Source organism: Populus nigra, chromosome 7 (assembly GCF_951802175.1).
Source record: "Populus nigra chromosome 7, ddPopNigr1.1, whole genome shotgun sequence".
Lineage (NCBI taxonomy): Eukaryota > Viridiplantae > Streptophyta > Magnoliopsida > Malpighiales > Salicaceae > Populus > Populus nigra.
The window spans coordinates 21,962,200-21,977,418 of NC_084858.1; the positions used below are offsets into that span (position 1 = coordinate 21,962,200).

Below are 15,219 nucleotides of genomic sequence, written 5' to 3' on the forward strand. Positions count from 1 at the left end.
TGATGTGTTTATTTTGTTGCAGCCTGTGTACTTTCCTCCAAGTAGATGTTTTTTAAACGATGTTGTTTAATTAATAGATCTAATTTATAGCTAACTAAAAGAAAGCGGGTTAGAAGATGCTGGTTCAACCACCAAGTCAAACGATTGAACAGGTGGGTCTCTACAATTAAAGAAAAAACCAGACTAAATAAATGTTATATGATATTTTAATAACAGGAAACCATAAAACAATAATGGTCAAGCGGTCGAATTTTTTTGTTAAGAGATTAATTTTTATATTTGAGTCATGTAATAATATTTAATTTTGTTATATATATATATATATATTTGTACTTTAATGATTATTTTTTAATTTGAAGAAAATAGTATTAAAAAGATTAATTTTGTAATGACTTGATTGTAATTAAGAAACTTTATTATAATTTCAATTTTACATTTTCTAGAGATACTTAATAGAATACATTAAGAAAACTATATTGGGCAATTAATAAGGTATTAAAAATTAACTTGAAATATATGTGTTTTTTGCATGGTTGTTTGCTACATTAACTTTGAAGTTATTACTGCCGGAATCACTTCAAGAATATGATCCAACTTTACTTGAGAAATTAACTCGATTGCATCAATCTTTATTTTCTTTATTTATAATTTCTTAAAAAAAGTAATATTCAATGCAACAAATAAAAGTGATTATATGCATAAATTTAGAATCAAACATTTCTTTTTCATTATTTCATATGCTTTCCTCTTCTGTATGTATTTTGTTTTTCAAGTAAAAAGGATTTTTAGTAATTAACGTAATTGGATTTGTCTTAGCTCTTTCAAGTTTATCTAGATATCAAGTTGGGCTAGTAATTGGTGGCTTGGAGTGTGTTTGATCGATATTCTAGTAACTTTTATGTTTATAATTTGATAAAATAAATTTAAAAAATTACAAATTATAATATTTTATCTAACCAATATTTTTAAAAAGAGTTTTTGGTAAGGTTGATATAAAAATATAACGTGTATTAATTAATAAGATATTTTCAAATCCATGTTACTCCATACCAAAAAAAAAAAAACAGGATTTTATAATTTTAAACAATCAAATTTTTAACACATGCTAATCCAAAGTTTAGGTCTCTAGATTCCTGGTTTAATCAACTAAATCAGGCTGAGTGGAACCATTATGATTATAGTTACTTTTGCCACAATTACTCTACGAGCTTAACTCTTTCCTTATGTGAGAAGTGCTGGTCCACAGCGATGGACCTCCACTGAATGTCTTTGCATTGGGCTTGAAGGTAATCTCATGCTTTCACATAGTCCATAGTCCACAGACCACAGCCTCTGGACCAAAGATGAAAGAATCCAGAGTTTCATGAGCCCTGTTGGTTAGCCTCTTATTAGTTTCCCCATTGCCCATGGTGCTGCCACTTTCATGCACCTTGATTCTTGACAAAAATCATTGCCAGAGAAAATAAACAAATCAAGGAACAGATCAAGGACAGATGCTCTTCCATCGATCATTCTCTTGTCTCTAGATTCTCTTCTAAGACCCTAAAGCAAAGAACAAGTGAAAACAAAGTAAAAAGCAAACAAAAGTAAAAAGAAAAAGAAAAAGAACACTTCCGAGATATATTCTTGCGACTCTCATTTAGCCTTCCCTTTATTCATTTCATCGCTATCTTTAAACCATACAAACTCGATATTAACCATCAAACACTCAAAACTTCCATCACATTTCTAATGGCTTATAACCCTTCTTCATGTTCTTGTTTTCATCATTCTTTTTGTCTCCTATTCATTATATTCAGTTTTCCATTTTTCTTCCTCACAAAAGCTCAAGCTGCAGGCCATTGCAGAACCTCATGTGGAACTATTCCGATAAGCTACCCTTTTGGCATTGATGATGGCTGTGGCAGTCCATATTACAGGCACATACTTATGTGCTCCGATTCGGGCTTTCTTGAGCTTCGAACGCCTTCCGGGAGATACCAAGTTCGTAGCATAAGCTACTCAGATCCTCACATGATAGTCACTGATCCATTCATGTGGAGTTGTCAAGATGGTCATCAATTTCGTGCAACTAGGCCATTTAGCCTTGACACAAGCACACATTTAACACTCTCCTCTCAAAATGACTATCTCTTCTTCAATTGTAGCGAAGAGAGGGTGATTGTTCAGCCAAAGCCTATCTTCTGTGAGAGGTTTCCTGATCGGTGCGACTCAACATGTGATAGTGCTAGTTATCTTTGCAGGCACTTGCCAGGATGTGCTACTGCATTGGGTGGTAGTTCTTGCTGCTCTTACTTACCGAAAGCGACTGAATCGTTGAGGCTGATGTTGAAGTATTGTGCTAGTTATGCTAGTATTTATTGGAGGACTGGTGTAAATGCCCCTGATGATCAAGTACCTGAGTATGGTATTAGAGTTGATTTTGATATTCCAGTGACTACAGATTGCCTTCAATGTCAAGACATGAAGAAAGGAGGTGGATCGTGTGGATTTGACACCCAATCACAGAGTTTCTTATGTCTATGCAATCAGAGATCAAATGTCACAACTTATTGCAATGGTATGTTAGTATTCAAGCCCTTTCATCTACATTCTTAAAAGAAAATGTCACAAACCAACAGTTGTTTATATCTGTCTGCAGATCGCAGCAGTACTACTAGCCATAGCAAGGCAGGAGTCATTGCAGGTGGAGTATTAAGATTGATATATAGCTGTAAAATTTTCTGGGAATGTTTTGGATATTGAATTGAAAGATCAGGCTTATTTATTTTGATGTTTCTTATTGTGATTTGCAGGGACTGTAACTGGAGTTTCAGCAGCTGGGGCCATAGGGATTGGTGCTGGTCTATGGTATTGGAAGAAAGTGAGAGCCACAGCACCAGTAACATGTGGCGTTCAAAGCAATGAGAATAGGCTCTTTTAAAAACAAATCAACAAAAGTGAATGCCCATCACTTTCTCTTTTCTTCTTTTCCTATTTTTTGAGTTGCCTTTAGCACTTTAAAAAGCCATTTCATGAATCTGTTCTCTTCGTTTCCAAGTTTATCCTGAACTGTTTATACAGTAATATAAGATATTTTTTTTGCTTTTGGGTTCACAATTTCTGTCAACTTTCCTACTTTCCCCCCCTTTTGGTCAGAGCTAGAGCTTAATTGGCATTGTCACTTGATCACACTGTTTCAAGCAACATGATTTTAGGTTGATCCTGCTCACACCTTGAATAAAAGTAATTAAAAATAAAAAATACTATGAACCAAACAAAAGTGAAGAAATTATGATGACCATTATAATGAATAATGATCACAAACTTGCTTTAACTGGAGCATCAAGTTTTGGTGGATTTCATCTTGCTTTACACTGCCTCTTAAAAATCTGTGTTGGCAGACGTGCATGGTCCCTATACAATTCCATTAAAGTGCTAAATTTATTATACATGCTTTCCAAGAAGCCATGTCTTTGTAACCTGTCATGTAAGAAACATTCTCCGTATGAATTAAAGACAAGTTCTTTGTACATATACAGGGTATAATTAAGAATATCTTGCTCTCTAGGGATATTATTAAGAATAATTAATTAGTTGCACCTGCTTGGAATCATCTCGAGGAGATTTAAAGTAGTTCCTTTCACTAAAGAATGGTTGGATTTGCACTTCCACAAGTTGCATACATTTTCCATTCGTCATATCTATTCTTTGCAAAATATATGGGCATGGCCAAACCTTACCCTGCAACATGATGCCCCAAAATTTATCTTAGATTTGACAGATACAATAAAATTAAGATTGATATCCAGTTATAACTATCACAAAACAATGCCTCGTTTTTCTATTTCTCTAAATGTATTGTTTCTCCTACCTTTGGCATCCTCTTAATAAGTCAAGAGCTAAAACGGTTGAAAGCCATGGTTACTTTCATAGCGAGGCCATGGCCAGAGTGATTAATGATTCAAGAAAATGGATAAAAGAAGAAAATTTTATAGAACAAGAGAAGGAGGGTCACACAATCTAGAGGCTAAAGGACTTGATTTGTATTTTAGGTTATGATGTTTGGTAAGAATTTGGTGCTAGACAAAACGTGGTTGCACGAGCTCAAGCTAGCTGGTTGACTTGTTTATCCCAAAGAAAAAAAAAAACACCTCGTTGAGATAGCAAGTCTACTCTGAAATAATAAATAAAGCTCGGAAAATCTACTAAATCATTCCAAGTGTGCATTGGATATGGCAAGAATTAATGCAAGATAGAGAAGAATTTTTGTCTGATCTCTGATAATTTGTCGCTACATATGATCTGATCATTGCGGCAATAAGGTATAATAAGTTTATAAACAATGATCTCTATCTTATTATATGGATCTTTAATTATATATCTAGGTTCTAATTTTAATATTCGATTTTGCCCTCCAATCCGTTTGGACTCCAACATGGAAACTTTCATTTCTCTAATTATAGATGGTAGGATGACCATGATACAAATTACTATCTGTTTAAAGAAAAAAGGATTCAAATTTCTATTACAATTAACCCATTAAAAAACAACGGCAAATGCTCATTACAATAAAAGAAATCTAAAGAAATATTTATTGTAAAGAACAAGTAGGCTATGCTGGCCTAGAAAATGGCTTGTCCCTTGTGTCAACATGCTTCACCAACAACACAGCTTAAAGGGCCTGCATCAGATGTCAAAGCAGGAGCCATAGCTCCTGGAGAAACTGTGAAGGACTGAGCTTTGGAATAACGTGGTGCACACCTTCCATATCCAGATTGGACAAAATAAGCATCGTTCATAAATACATCCTTGGATGACCTCCACTTCCAATTCTTCCAACCACCATAAACCTCTCTCTTGGTAACCTACAGGCATAATACATTTTTTTCTTAGTAAGTGCTACTTGCTAATAAAAGACAACAAAATTTTTACATGAATCTAGTACGTTGGATTAAAATAGCTTTAGCTTGTCGAAGCAATGAACCTTACAGTCTGTAATTGGTTGGTGCATTAATGAACAAAAACACTGAAGCAAGTCCATGTAATAATTTCTCTTAATAGAAAAAAATATGCACACCTCTTTGGCATAGGAAATGTCAGGAGCAATGAAGTAGTTCCCTTCACTGAATATGGTTGAACCAGCACTGCCGCCAATGGCATACATTTGCCATTTATCATATCTGTTGTTGGCAACGTGGGCATAACCAAACCTTACTCTGCGTTTAATTTTGAACACAATTTTTGCATTAGATTTTAAGCGATAAATGTCATGGGATTTTAATAATATATAAATCAACTCACCTTGGCATTCTTTGATTGAGTTTAGGGCCAAAATGATTGAAGACAACTGTTACTTTCATAACTTGATCCTCAGTGTATTTATCGTTATGTCCTAGCAGCATCACCTGTCAGTACCAAATTGGTTAGTGATCGTGATCGGAAATTATAAGCTAGGGCTAATGAGGGGAAACGTTTTCTTCTTACCTTATCATGCTCGGTGAAATAGTTGTTAGAGATAGTGACAGCAGTGGTAGCATGAATCACATCAATTAGGCCATCCATGCAGCGAGCAAGATAGCAATGGTCAATCCAAATATTAGACGATGCAGAAATGGCAATGGCATCTCCGTCAGCACCTCGGCGTTCACCAACGTGCGTCGGACTACTCCTAACAAGCCCCTTTTTACCTGGCTTACAGTCATGAATGCTAATCCCATGTATGATAACATGGCTAACATATTCAATTTTTAGGCACGGCCCGCCTGTAATCTCGACATTAGCACCTCTCCCATCTATAGTCTTGTAACTATTTATCATAAGCTCATTTTCGAGTGTAATAACCATGTCTCTGGCAAAAATGATCCAAAGAGGCTCAGTCCGGATAGCACCATACCGAAGCGTGCCTGGTTTCGGATTTATCGGATCATCATCCGGAGTAGTGACAACGTATGTTTTCCCATATTTCCCTCCGATTGCAGCCTGGCCAAATCCCACAGCACAATCAGCCAAAGCACGACGATTGGTAGCCCAATCGGACTCCGTCCGCCAACATGAGTCTATGGTATTCAGGACTTTCTTATAATTTCTTGGAAGATAGCCTGATAAGGATTTAGGCTTGTAGTTAAGTGAATCACCCTGCAAGGTTGAAGCAAAGAATGTAGCAAGACATGAAAGCAACAGGACGTGAGCTAGCGAGGCCATCGTTTGTGGTTGGGTGGTACAAGTGGATAAAACAAGGGGATTATATAAAGAAGATACATGAAGGTGGTTAACACGATCTGGTTAAGTAGTTTGTTAGGATTTTGATGGCGAGACAAAACGTGGACGTTTCAAGAGATCAAAGTCATTGCCTAGCCAGCCAATCCAAAGCTAGCCTTCAATGTAGATATATTATGGGGAGATCATGATATACAATTTATCAAGGATCTCCATCAATATATTCCTTGATTCGAGTCACATCACATGAGAAAAATGTTCTTGGAGAAATATTTATATTATATAGATTTGCTACTTCTTGATGTGGTCCTTGTTACCTTGCATCTCTTTCTCCTATACGGCTGTTACTCACATAAGGTTCTTAATATAATATATAGATTTGTTAGCTAGAAACATGTATCCCACTATACGAGGAGCCCTCCCATCAAAATGATTGTAATAATAGTAAAGTCTAAATATGCTTTAATCTCAATTAGGTAATATGATTAAAGCTGATTTAAGGTTTCTCCGAAAGAGTCAAGGAAGATCCCTTCGACGTAAAAACATTAACCACTTAATAATAATAAATTTTCATGCCATAGTCATACTTACTAGCTGGAGAAATCTTTAATTTTAATATAGTAAAAGCTTCACTGAGTTTTGGACTTTACAATAAGAAAATCTCTTTCTTAAATATTATTTTATAACTATAACTCAAATCTTAATTCATTTATTAAAGGAAAATACCGAAAAAGGAATCATTTACACAAGCAAGTGAATATGATCAACATGAAATAAATCAAGAATTAAGGGTATCCCTCTTACATATTTAAATAATAAACAAATCTCATTGAACAATTTCTATGCATAGCTGCACATTCCATACTGACATGTACTCCCTTTCTTGCACTTGTTGCTGCAGCCCCCACAGTTTTTCTTGTTAGACATCGGGTTCACACACTGCCCCTTGCAGCAAATCTCAGGATACTTGCACTTCTTACCACACATGCCACAGTTGAGTCTGTCTGTTATCACATTCACACACTTCTTCTTGCAGCAATCTGGTCCGGGGCTGCCAATGACACGACAAACCCTAGGGTACTTGTCACATGTCATGACAGCCCGGGTCTGGGCCAGAAAGCGGTTTGGCCCTCGTAAAGATGAAGTTGTTTCTTCGTTCTCTGGCCAGGGAAGATCAGAATTTCCCTCGTCATCATTATTAATGAAGTCAAGAGACGATTGATCTTCCTCAGACGGTGTAGCAGAAAGAGTAATGGCTAAACACCCGAGTACCATTGCTAGTAAAAAGAATATCTTAAGAAACTTCATGGTGTGTGTGTGTGTGTGTGTGTGTTATATAATGTGTACGCGGTAAAATATAGCTTGAAATATATGGTGAAGAGCTGTTGATTAAGAAGAATGGTGTAGATATAAATGGTTTGGATGTAGAAGAATGGAGAATTGCAGAGGTATTTATAGAGAAGAAACTGATCAAGGAGCCAGGCTCCTCTTTGGTTATAGGCAATTGCATGGTTTCTCATCATATGGTATGCTGTTGGTGGAGTGGTCTTATTCAACGTCGGCCTTAATAATTCTTGTCAAACTCAAGGTAAGCCAAGTTAGGCTTTTAAAGAATATTAGATGTTAAGTTAGGTCTAAATTGGATGAGAAATTATACGACTATGATTAGGTAGGCAGGTCTCCTCTTCATATATATCTATAGTTATCAATTTCTTTCACGTAGCCGAAATATATTTGCAAGCAAACACTATATTATATATAATGTTGTTCCTTACTTCCTGACAAATGACAAGTCATGCACTTGAGGGTCTAGCTGTTGTGGTCAATTGTGTGACTTATTCCGTCCCTGTTCCGGGTTCAATCCTCTATGTGCACGCCTGTCATCCCCGCAGTGCCTTACCTGCTTCTAGGCTTGCAGGATGTCCAGGGGACCATGGAGAATAGTCGTTGTGTGCGCAAGATGGTCCGGAAAAAAAATTAATGAAAAAAAACAATTAAGAATATATAATTATTACCACAATGACGATGACAATAGGTACATAGCAACTAGCAGGATCTATCTTGTTTATCGTTATGAACCCATGGATATAATACCACAAGAACTCCTGACTGATTTTTTATATCTATTTTAAAGGGATTTGGATTTCATTAGCTCATCTCATCACCTCCTTTAAAAAAAAAAAAAAAAAACAAAATTCAACTCTTAGGGAGGGGAGGGGCACTGTGGAGAGAGATGGTGAGGGGCACTGTGGAGAGAGATGGTGGGTTACAGCTAATTGTTTAGTATTTCTTACAACTCAAAACCGTACAAGGAACCCCGTCGCGTCTTTGACAAACTTGAAAAACCGTTACGGGGGCACTTTCTCATAGTCTTTCTTTCGGCCTTGTCCAAGATTGTTAGACTACATGCATTCTCTTCATATCTTAAGCTTCTAGCCCAACAATGTGGCAATTTGGTTCAATTCTTTTGGATTGAATTCAACTCAATTTTAAGCATGATAATTTGTAAAAAAAATAACCCCCAAGAAAAAAATATCAAGAAATTATAATTTTTTTTTATCTATTTTATATGAAACCAGCTCATAAAAATAGAATTGCAAGTCTAATATTTTTCATAAAAAAACTTAAAATGACTTAAATTTAATTTAGAATTCAGAATTTTGGGTTGAATTGAACCAACTTAGTTGGATAATTAAACCATGTTTAATTATTTTAAACTTTAAAAATGTTATTTATAATGTATTTGTTTAGTGTCTAATGATAATGATAAAAGAGATAGATATAGAAAAAATAAGAAAATATTTGATTGAAGAAATTAATAGAGATATATATAAATATAAAATGAATTTGTTTTTATAATAGTTTTAAAGTTAATCACTACCATTTCAAAAAATAAAAAAAAATATAATGGGACATGTTATTTTATGATATAGAACAGATTGCAAAGTATAACATATTGCAGAGAAAGTTTCAGAAACAAAGTCAGGAGCTGCAGTTGTCATTGGAATGATCCTTTTGCCAGATTATTTCCTAAATTTAAGATTTTTGATTTATACCTTAATATCAGAATTTATTTATTTTTGGGAATTTTAGAATTCTTCCTTATTTCAGTTATTTCTTTCCTAAATAGTTATAGTCCTAACCGAGGTTTTGCAGCTTATATAAAGGCTGCTTCCTTTCATTGTAGGGTACTTTTGAATCAATAAAGAAATTAAATTCTTTTGAGAATTTTATTTTCTAAACTCATGAAATTTTAGTTGTTACTCATTTGTTCGAGAATTCAAACTATTCTTTTTAGGAAACAGGCGTCGCTTTACTTTCTCAGAAGCTTTCGCTATATCATTTTAGTTCTTGCAGTAATCAAATACTACTTTAAAGATAGAAATTAAAAACAAAGAACGTATACAAAAAAAAAATAAAGGAAGATATAAATGTTTTTAGGCATTAAAATTGAAAAGATTATGAAAAATAATTAAAGAAAAGATGTTTTTCCTTATTTCAAAAATGAGAATATATTTATTCAATATTCCTTTAGTTTAGTTTTAGATGTTAGATTTAAATTCAAAATGAATAGTTTATAAATTTGAAAACCAAATTATTTAAATTAATTTTTCTCTCCAAATTAGATTATTTTCTTTTTGGATCTAAAGAGAGATTTTTTTCCATCCCCTTTTCATTTTATTATGTTCCCTCTCACCTTTCTAACAAAGGAAATATACAAAGTTATAGATACTTTTAGATAATTTTTATTTTATTATCACGAAACACAAGAGATGAAGACAATAAATTTACTCTTAATTTATTTCAAAAATAAATTTATTTTTTATCTTTATTTTTGTCCATCCAATCAAATATATTTTTATCTTTTATACTCTTATCCCTTCACAAACATACAACCTCTCTCATTCTTTCTTTCCTCTCCAGTGGTAAAGAATATATATATATAGAAGATCTTTTTTAAGGTTTGAAATATATGTTAAGTAAAATAAACATCACTTATATTTCACATTCCTCGGTGAAATAAATTTAATTTCCTCGACTACTTTAATTTTTTTTTTAAAAAAAAAACTGATAATGGGCTTCTTTTCTCGTGCTGGAAAATGGATTTTTTTTTAAAAAAATTAAAATTATTATCATTAATTCCCCTTTCTGCTGTTATATTACTCACACTTAGAAGCACAAAAATAATGGAAACACACAAAATTAAGAAAACATATATGGCAGCAAATACACTTTATGATTAGGAAAAACTATATATCTTGAAATGAATCAATAGTGAAGGACATATCCCTTCTTACATTATGGTGTTGAATCGAAAGAATAAATAAACCCCAAATTAAAAAGATATACGAAGCTCCATCGATGCAAATGAATTTAAGCTACAAATATCTACTTGTTCAATCTTTGTTTGGGTCCATTATCAGATATGGATATATAAGCATATATAGCACCCTGCGTTTCTATGCATAGCTGCACATTCCATACTGACATGTACTCCCTTTCTTGCACTTGTTGCTGCAGCCCCCACAGTTTTTCTTGTTAGACATCGGGTTCACACACTGCCCCTTGCAGCAAATCTCAGGATACTTGCACTTCTTACCACACATTCCACAGTTGAGCCTGTCTGTCGTCACATTCACACACTTCTTCTTGCAGCAATCCGGCCCGGGACTGCCCTTAGCACGACAAGCTCTAGGGTACTTGTCACATGTCATGACAGCCCGAATTTTCTGAGCTAGAAACCGGTTTGCCCCTCGCAGAGATGAAGTTGTTTCTTGGCTCTCAAGCCAAGGAAGATCAGAATTTCCCTCGTCATCATTATTAATGAAGTCAGGGGATGATTCTTCTTCAGATGGTATAGCAGTAAGAGAAATGGCTAAAGCCATGATAATTGCTAGGACAAAAAATATATCAAGAAGCTTCATGTTGTGTGTGTTATAGTGACCACGCAAGTAATTAAATGCAGTTGAAAGCGATGAAAAATATTGATCAAGGAGAGTGGTGAAGATATAGTATGCTTCGGATGGAGAAGAAAGGAGAAACTCGAAGGTATTTATAGAGAAGAAACTACAGGAGGCTCTTTGATTATAGAAAATTGTATGGCGTCTCAAATTGTGTGCTGTTAGTGGAGTGGTCTTATTCAACGGCCTCAGGAGAATTGTTTTCATCAAACTCTCCCAAGGTATACCAAGTTAGGTTTTTAAAGAATATTATATGTTAAATTAGGTATAAATTGGAAGAGAAATCAGACGACGGTAGGCGAGTCTTCTCTTCATACTAGCTAGCTAGCTATCACTTTCTTTCACGCCACAGGAGAAATATATTTTCTATCATTTGTCATGCCACATTTTTTAACTCAAAAATTTCTTTTACAAATCAAAAATCAAAATTAAAATTTTTGAGACATGATTGGGCTAATTTACAGTCATTTCATAATCATTTTCGTGTTTCAAAAATAAATAAAAAAACATTAATTTTTTTAGTGATATAATTATAATTGTGAAAGGGTGAGGATAAATTTGAAAATTAAAAATTCTCTCACTAAGCAATCTAATTTTTAATCAAATGGTATATAATCAATATTCTGATCAATCCAAGAGTCCATACTTCTTTGTTTTACCTCCAAGTTAGTTCTATAAAGCAACAACAAATCAAATTAATGGTATAGATTAATTCTTGAAATCAAATAATTGAGTTTGGTTTGCTTTGCTTTCAAAGAGAGGGGAGGGAGGAATTTGTTAAAGCATTAGCAAAAAAACAAAAAATTAAGCACACAATGAATTATTTATTTCCACCACACGCTATCCATCTTTACAACTTAGCGCTGCCACCTTCACCAGTGAAGAGCCCATCTTTAACCTTTCTTCATCCCCCTGTCAGGACCAAAATAATTAACAAAGCTCCTATCAGGACCAAAATAATTAACAAACTGCCAACGAAAAAGATAAACAGATATTGAATGAAATATTGTTTGGACTTAATTTTTAAAAATTAGAGTTTTTAATTTGGGATCTAAAATTTTTTATTTTAGTTCTTGTTTTTTTAATTGCTTTTAATTGCATCCTTAATTACCTTCAAAACTCTTAATTTCATGCAATTTCACATTTTTCATACTGAATTGTTGGTCCCAAAATTAACCACTATTTTCATTTTAGTCTTTAGTTCTGAATTTGTGCATTTTGACTATTAATTAACCAACAAACTTTTAATTTCTTTAATTTAACCTCTGATTTGGTCCATTTCAGCCTCTACATTTACTCGTATTTTTTAATTTGGTCCTTGGTTTTGAGTTTCTTCAATTAAATCTCCAATTGCCCATCAAACTTTAATATTTATGCAATTAAGCCTCTGATTTGATCAAATTAACTCTTAAAAATTACAATTCAACCCCTAGATTATAATGTCTTTCAATTAAAGCCTAAATTGACTTCAAAAATCATTTTGTCTTGCAATTAAACTCTCAATAAATTCAATTAAACCTTGAAAAATTTCAATTGAGTCCTTAAACATCCAATTTTAAATTTTTCTTTTTAAATTGAATTTTGTTTCACCAATAGAGCTTTCATCAGTCAAAAATATATTGTTAGATTTTTCAATCTTATATATTTTGATCTTTTTTAACCAAATTTTGATAATTTTCTAAGCGTTTTGGTATATTCTTTTAAATGATATATTTTTTTTTCTTCCAACATTTTTATTTTTATATATATTTTTGTTTATATGGGGAAGCAAAAATGAATAAGAACAGCATTAATCACAAAAAAAATAAAAATGAATTTTATCTCATGTAAGGTATACTATATATGATTGCTAATAATTATTTTTATTAAATAATTGTTTATTAGAACTTGCCGGCCGCTATGATGTGTCAACACAAATTATTTGACTCCATTTCGGCAACACATCTTTAGCCCACGTTCCTTGTTCCATTTTTCTCAAGCAAACTTGAAATTAATACCGTTACAGGAGCACTTTCTCAGATTCTTTCTTTTGACATTGATCAGGATCGATTGCTAGACAACAGTATCTTCGTCTCTTAAGCTTTTAGCTCACCAAGTTCAATTGATTTTTTGTTTCCTCTTATAGGAACTCGGCTCAATTTTAAGCATTTTTAGTAAGCTGAATGAACTTTTTAACCCACTCATTTTTAAACTTTAAAAAATATATTTTAGAATGCAAAAGAAATATCTATAATTAAGTTTTCAATATATTATTTATATTATTCTTTAATATATTATAATAAAAGGTCTTTAAATTTAAAATTTATATAAATATATCATTATTTTATGATTGATTTTAATTTTAATTAAAAAAATAAAAGTATTAAAATTTTTTTATATATATAATCATCTAGAGCCATAAAATTAATAGTCGAAGCAAAAATTTAAATTTATACTCTTGATTGTTTTGTTATTAATGTTCTAATACAATATCAAATCATTATTTTAACTTAAAATTATTAGATGATGTTATATAATATAATTTATATTATTTTTTAATTTAGAGGGTGATAAGTGCAAGCAATTAAAAATGAAACAAATGAGGGAAGAAGATTTGAGATAGAAGTAAACAATGAAGACAGACAAATTGTTTTTTTTTTCTTTATTTGAAAACAAGAAGAAAATAGAGAAGGGAATGAAAACATTAATTATAGTAGCAACGTCGTTTCCGTTAATATTTTATTTATCTTGTTGTTGTGCTAAATCACCTTTCTTTTATTAAAATTCAACCTATGAATTGACTTGAATTATCCGTTTAAACTCAATATTTTACTTTTAGGGTCAAGTATGTAGAGACCCCAAATTTGAATATCGTTAAATAAATATTAATCCGAATCCAAGATATTAGTCCAAAATAAATATAATAAATAGTAGAAAAATGAAAAAACGAAAAATACTAACTATAAACCTTATATAGAAAAATTAACTTGAAACAATTCAAGAATTAAGGATATATATATATATCCCTTCTTACAATATGGCATTGAATTGAAAGAATAAATAAAACCCCAGCTAGCGAAGCCGATTATTAACGGAAGATGGTTCGCCTTTTTTCCTTGCCCAAACTACTATGCTACTAACTACATATGTATAGATGTAGCTGTTTCTACTACAATCAAATTCAATTTAAGCTGCAAATCTCTACTTGTTTGGTCCCAGATCAAGTAGATATATACGTGCATGCATGGAGCCATGGATTTCTATGCATAGCTGCACATTCCATACTGACATGTACTCCCTTTCTTGCACTTGTTGCTGCAGCCCCCACAGTTTTTCTTGTTAGACATCGGGTTCACACACTGACCTTTGCAGCAAATCTCCGGATACTTGCACTTCTTACCACACATGCCACAGTTGAGCTTGTCTGTCATCACATTCACACACTTCTTCTTGCAACAATCTGGTCCGGGGCTGCCCTTAGCACGACAAGCTCTAGGGTACTTGTCACATGTCATGACAGCCCGGGTCTGGGCCAGAAAGCGGTTTGCCCCTCGTAAAGATGAAGTTGTTTCTTGGTTCTCAAGCTGTGGAAGATCAGAATTTTCCTCATCTTCGTTATCAAAGTCAAGGAATGATTCTTCCTCAGACGGTGTAGCAGAAAGAATAATGGCTGAAGACATGAGCATAGCTAGCAAAAAGAATATCTTAAGATACTTCATGTTGTGTGTATTAGAAATTAATCGAGCTAGGCAAGTAAAATGTGTATACCTCAAGAAGATATTGAAGTATTGATGGAGGAGAGATTGAGAGGGGTTAAGATATGGATTATTTAATGGAGAAGAATGAAGGCTTTGATGAGGTATTTATAAAGGGTTCCTCATCGTATGAAAACGAGTCGAATTTGAAAGGAAATTGCATGGTTTCTCATGTGGTGTGCTAGTAGTGGAGTGGTCTTATTCAACTTTTTTTTCCAAGTTATATCAAAAAATCAAGTAGTAAACCAAGTTAGGCTTTGAAAGAATAATATATTTTAAATTAGGTCTTGGATTAGGTAGGTGAGTCACCTATTGGCCATCAGATG

General features: G+C 33.2%; 5 protein-coding genes across 6 annotated transcripts; 1 reads left to right on the forward strand and 4 right to left on the reverse strand.

Annotated features, from left to right (window-relative positions):
* Nucleotides 1-1,627: 1,627 nt before the first annotated feature.
* Nucleotides 1,628-3,099, forward strand: LOC133698813 (uncharacterized). 2 transcript variants are annotated; one of them, XM_062121890.1, is made up of 3 exons: nucleotides 1,640-2,560; nucleotides 2,642-2,686; nucleotides 2,796-3,099. In XM_062121890.1, exons 1-3 carry the CDS (start codon nucleotides 1,732-1,734, stop codon nucleotides 2,921-2,923), a joined length of 1,002 nt encoding a protein of 333 aa, XP_061977874.1. In that variant the 5' UTR covers nucleotides 1,640-1,731; the 3' UTR covers nucleotides 2,924-3,099. The 2 variants fall into 2 exon arrangements, with proteins under 2 accessions (XP_061977875.1, XP_061977874.1); XM_062121891.1 differs by lacking the exon at nucleotides 2,642-2,686 and having other exon boundaries at nucleotides 1,628-2,560.
* Nucleotides 3,100-4,404: 1,305 nt separating this feature from the next.
* LOC133698295 (probable pectate lyase 16) lies at nucleotides 4,405-6,183 on the reverse strand. Its single transcript, XM_062121169.1, has 4 exons — nucleotides 5,467-6,183; nucleotides 5,284-5,387; nucleotides 5,060-5,198; nucleotides 4,405-4,847 (listed from the first exon to the last, which is right to left on the reverse strand). The coding sequence occupies exons 1-4, from the start codon at nucleotides 6,181-6,183 to the stop codon at nucleotides 4,629-4,631; spliced, it is 1,179 nt and encodes a 392-aa protein (XP_061977153.1). The 3' UTR covers nucleotides 4,405-4,628.
* Nucleotides 6,184-7,038: 855 nt separating this feature from the next.
* On the reverse strand, nucleotides 7,039-7,473 carry LOC133700177 (stigma-specific STIG1-like protein 1). Its single transcript, XM_062123722.1, has one exon. The coding sequence runs from the start codon at nucleotides 7,471-7,473 to the stop codon at nucleotides 7,039-7,041; it is 435 nt and encodes a 144-aa protein (XP_061979706.1).
* A 3,185-nt stretch (nucleotides 7,474-10,658) lies between these two features.
* LOC133700178 (stigma-specific STIG1-like protein 1) lies at nucleotides 10,659-11,084 on the reverse strand. Its single transcript, XM_062123723.1, has one exon. It carries the CDS (start codon nucleotides 11,082-11,084, stop codon nucleotides 10,659-10,661), a length of 426 nt encoding a protein of 141 aa, XP_061979707.1.
* A 3,102-nt stretch (nucleotides 11,085-14,186) lies between these two features.
* On the reverse strand, nucleotides 14,187-14,951 carry LOC133698478 (stigma-specific STIG1-like protein 1). Its single transcript, XM_062121416.1, has one exon. The coding sequence runs from the start codon at nucleotides 14,855-14,857 to the stop codon at nucleotides 14,399-14,401; it is 459 nt and encodes a 152-aa protein (XP_061977400.1). The 5' UTR covers nucleotides 14,858-14,951; the 3' UTR covers nucleotides 14,187-14,398.
* Nucleotides 14,952-15,219: the final 268 nt, after the last annotated feature.

What these genes read in the sequence shown, in the direction of transcription:
- LOC133698295 (XM_062121169.1), bottom strand. Translation starts at nt 6,183, where the DNA reads ATGGCCTCGCTAGCTCACGTCCTGTTGCTTTCATGTCTTGCTACATTC. An exon ending in ATTTCACCGAGCATGATAAG is followed by an intron (nt 5,388 to 5,466) that starts GTAAGAAGAAAA and finishes TGGTACTGACAG; the next exon opens with GTGATGCTGCTAGGACATAA. An exon ending in ACATTTCCTATGCCAAAGAG is followed by an intron (nt 4,848 to 5,059) that starts GTGTGCATATTT and finishes TTATGCCTGTAG; the next exon opens with GTTACCAAGAGAGAGGTTTA.
- LOC133698813 (XM_062121890.1), top strand. Translation starts at nt 1,732, where the DNA reads ATGGCTTATAACCCTTCTTCATGTTCTTGTTTTCATCATTCTTTTTGT. An exon ending in TGTCACAACTTATTGCAATG is followed by an intron (nt 2,561 to 2,641) that starts GTATGTTAGTAT and finishes ATCTGTCTGCAG; the next exon opens with ATCGCAGCAGTACTACTAGC. An exon ending in CAAGGCAGGAGTCATTGCAG is followed by an intron (nt 2,687 to 2,795) that starts GTGGAGTATTAA and finishes TGTGATTTGCAG; the next exon opens with GGACTGTAACTGGAGTTTCA.
- LOC133700178 (XM_062123723.1), bottom strand. Translation starts at nt 11,084, where the DNA reads ATGGCTTTAGCCATTTCTCTTACTGCTATACCATCTGAAGAAGAATCA.
- LOC133700177 (XM_062123722.1), bottom strand. Translation starts at nt 7,473, where the DNA reads ATGGTACTCGGGTGTTTAGCCATTACTCTTTCTGCTACACCGTCTGAG.
- LOC133698478 (XM_062121416.1), bottom strand. Translation starts at nt 14,857, where the DNA reads ATGAAGTATCTTAAGATATTCTTTTTGCTAGCTATGCTCATGTCTTCA.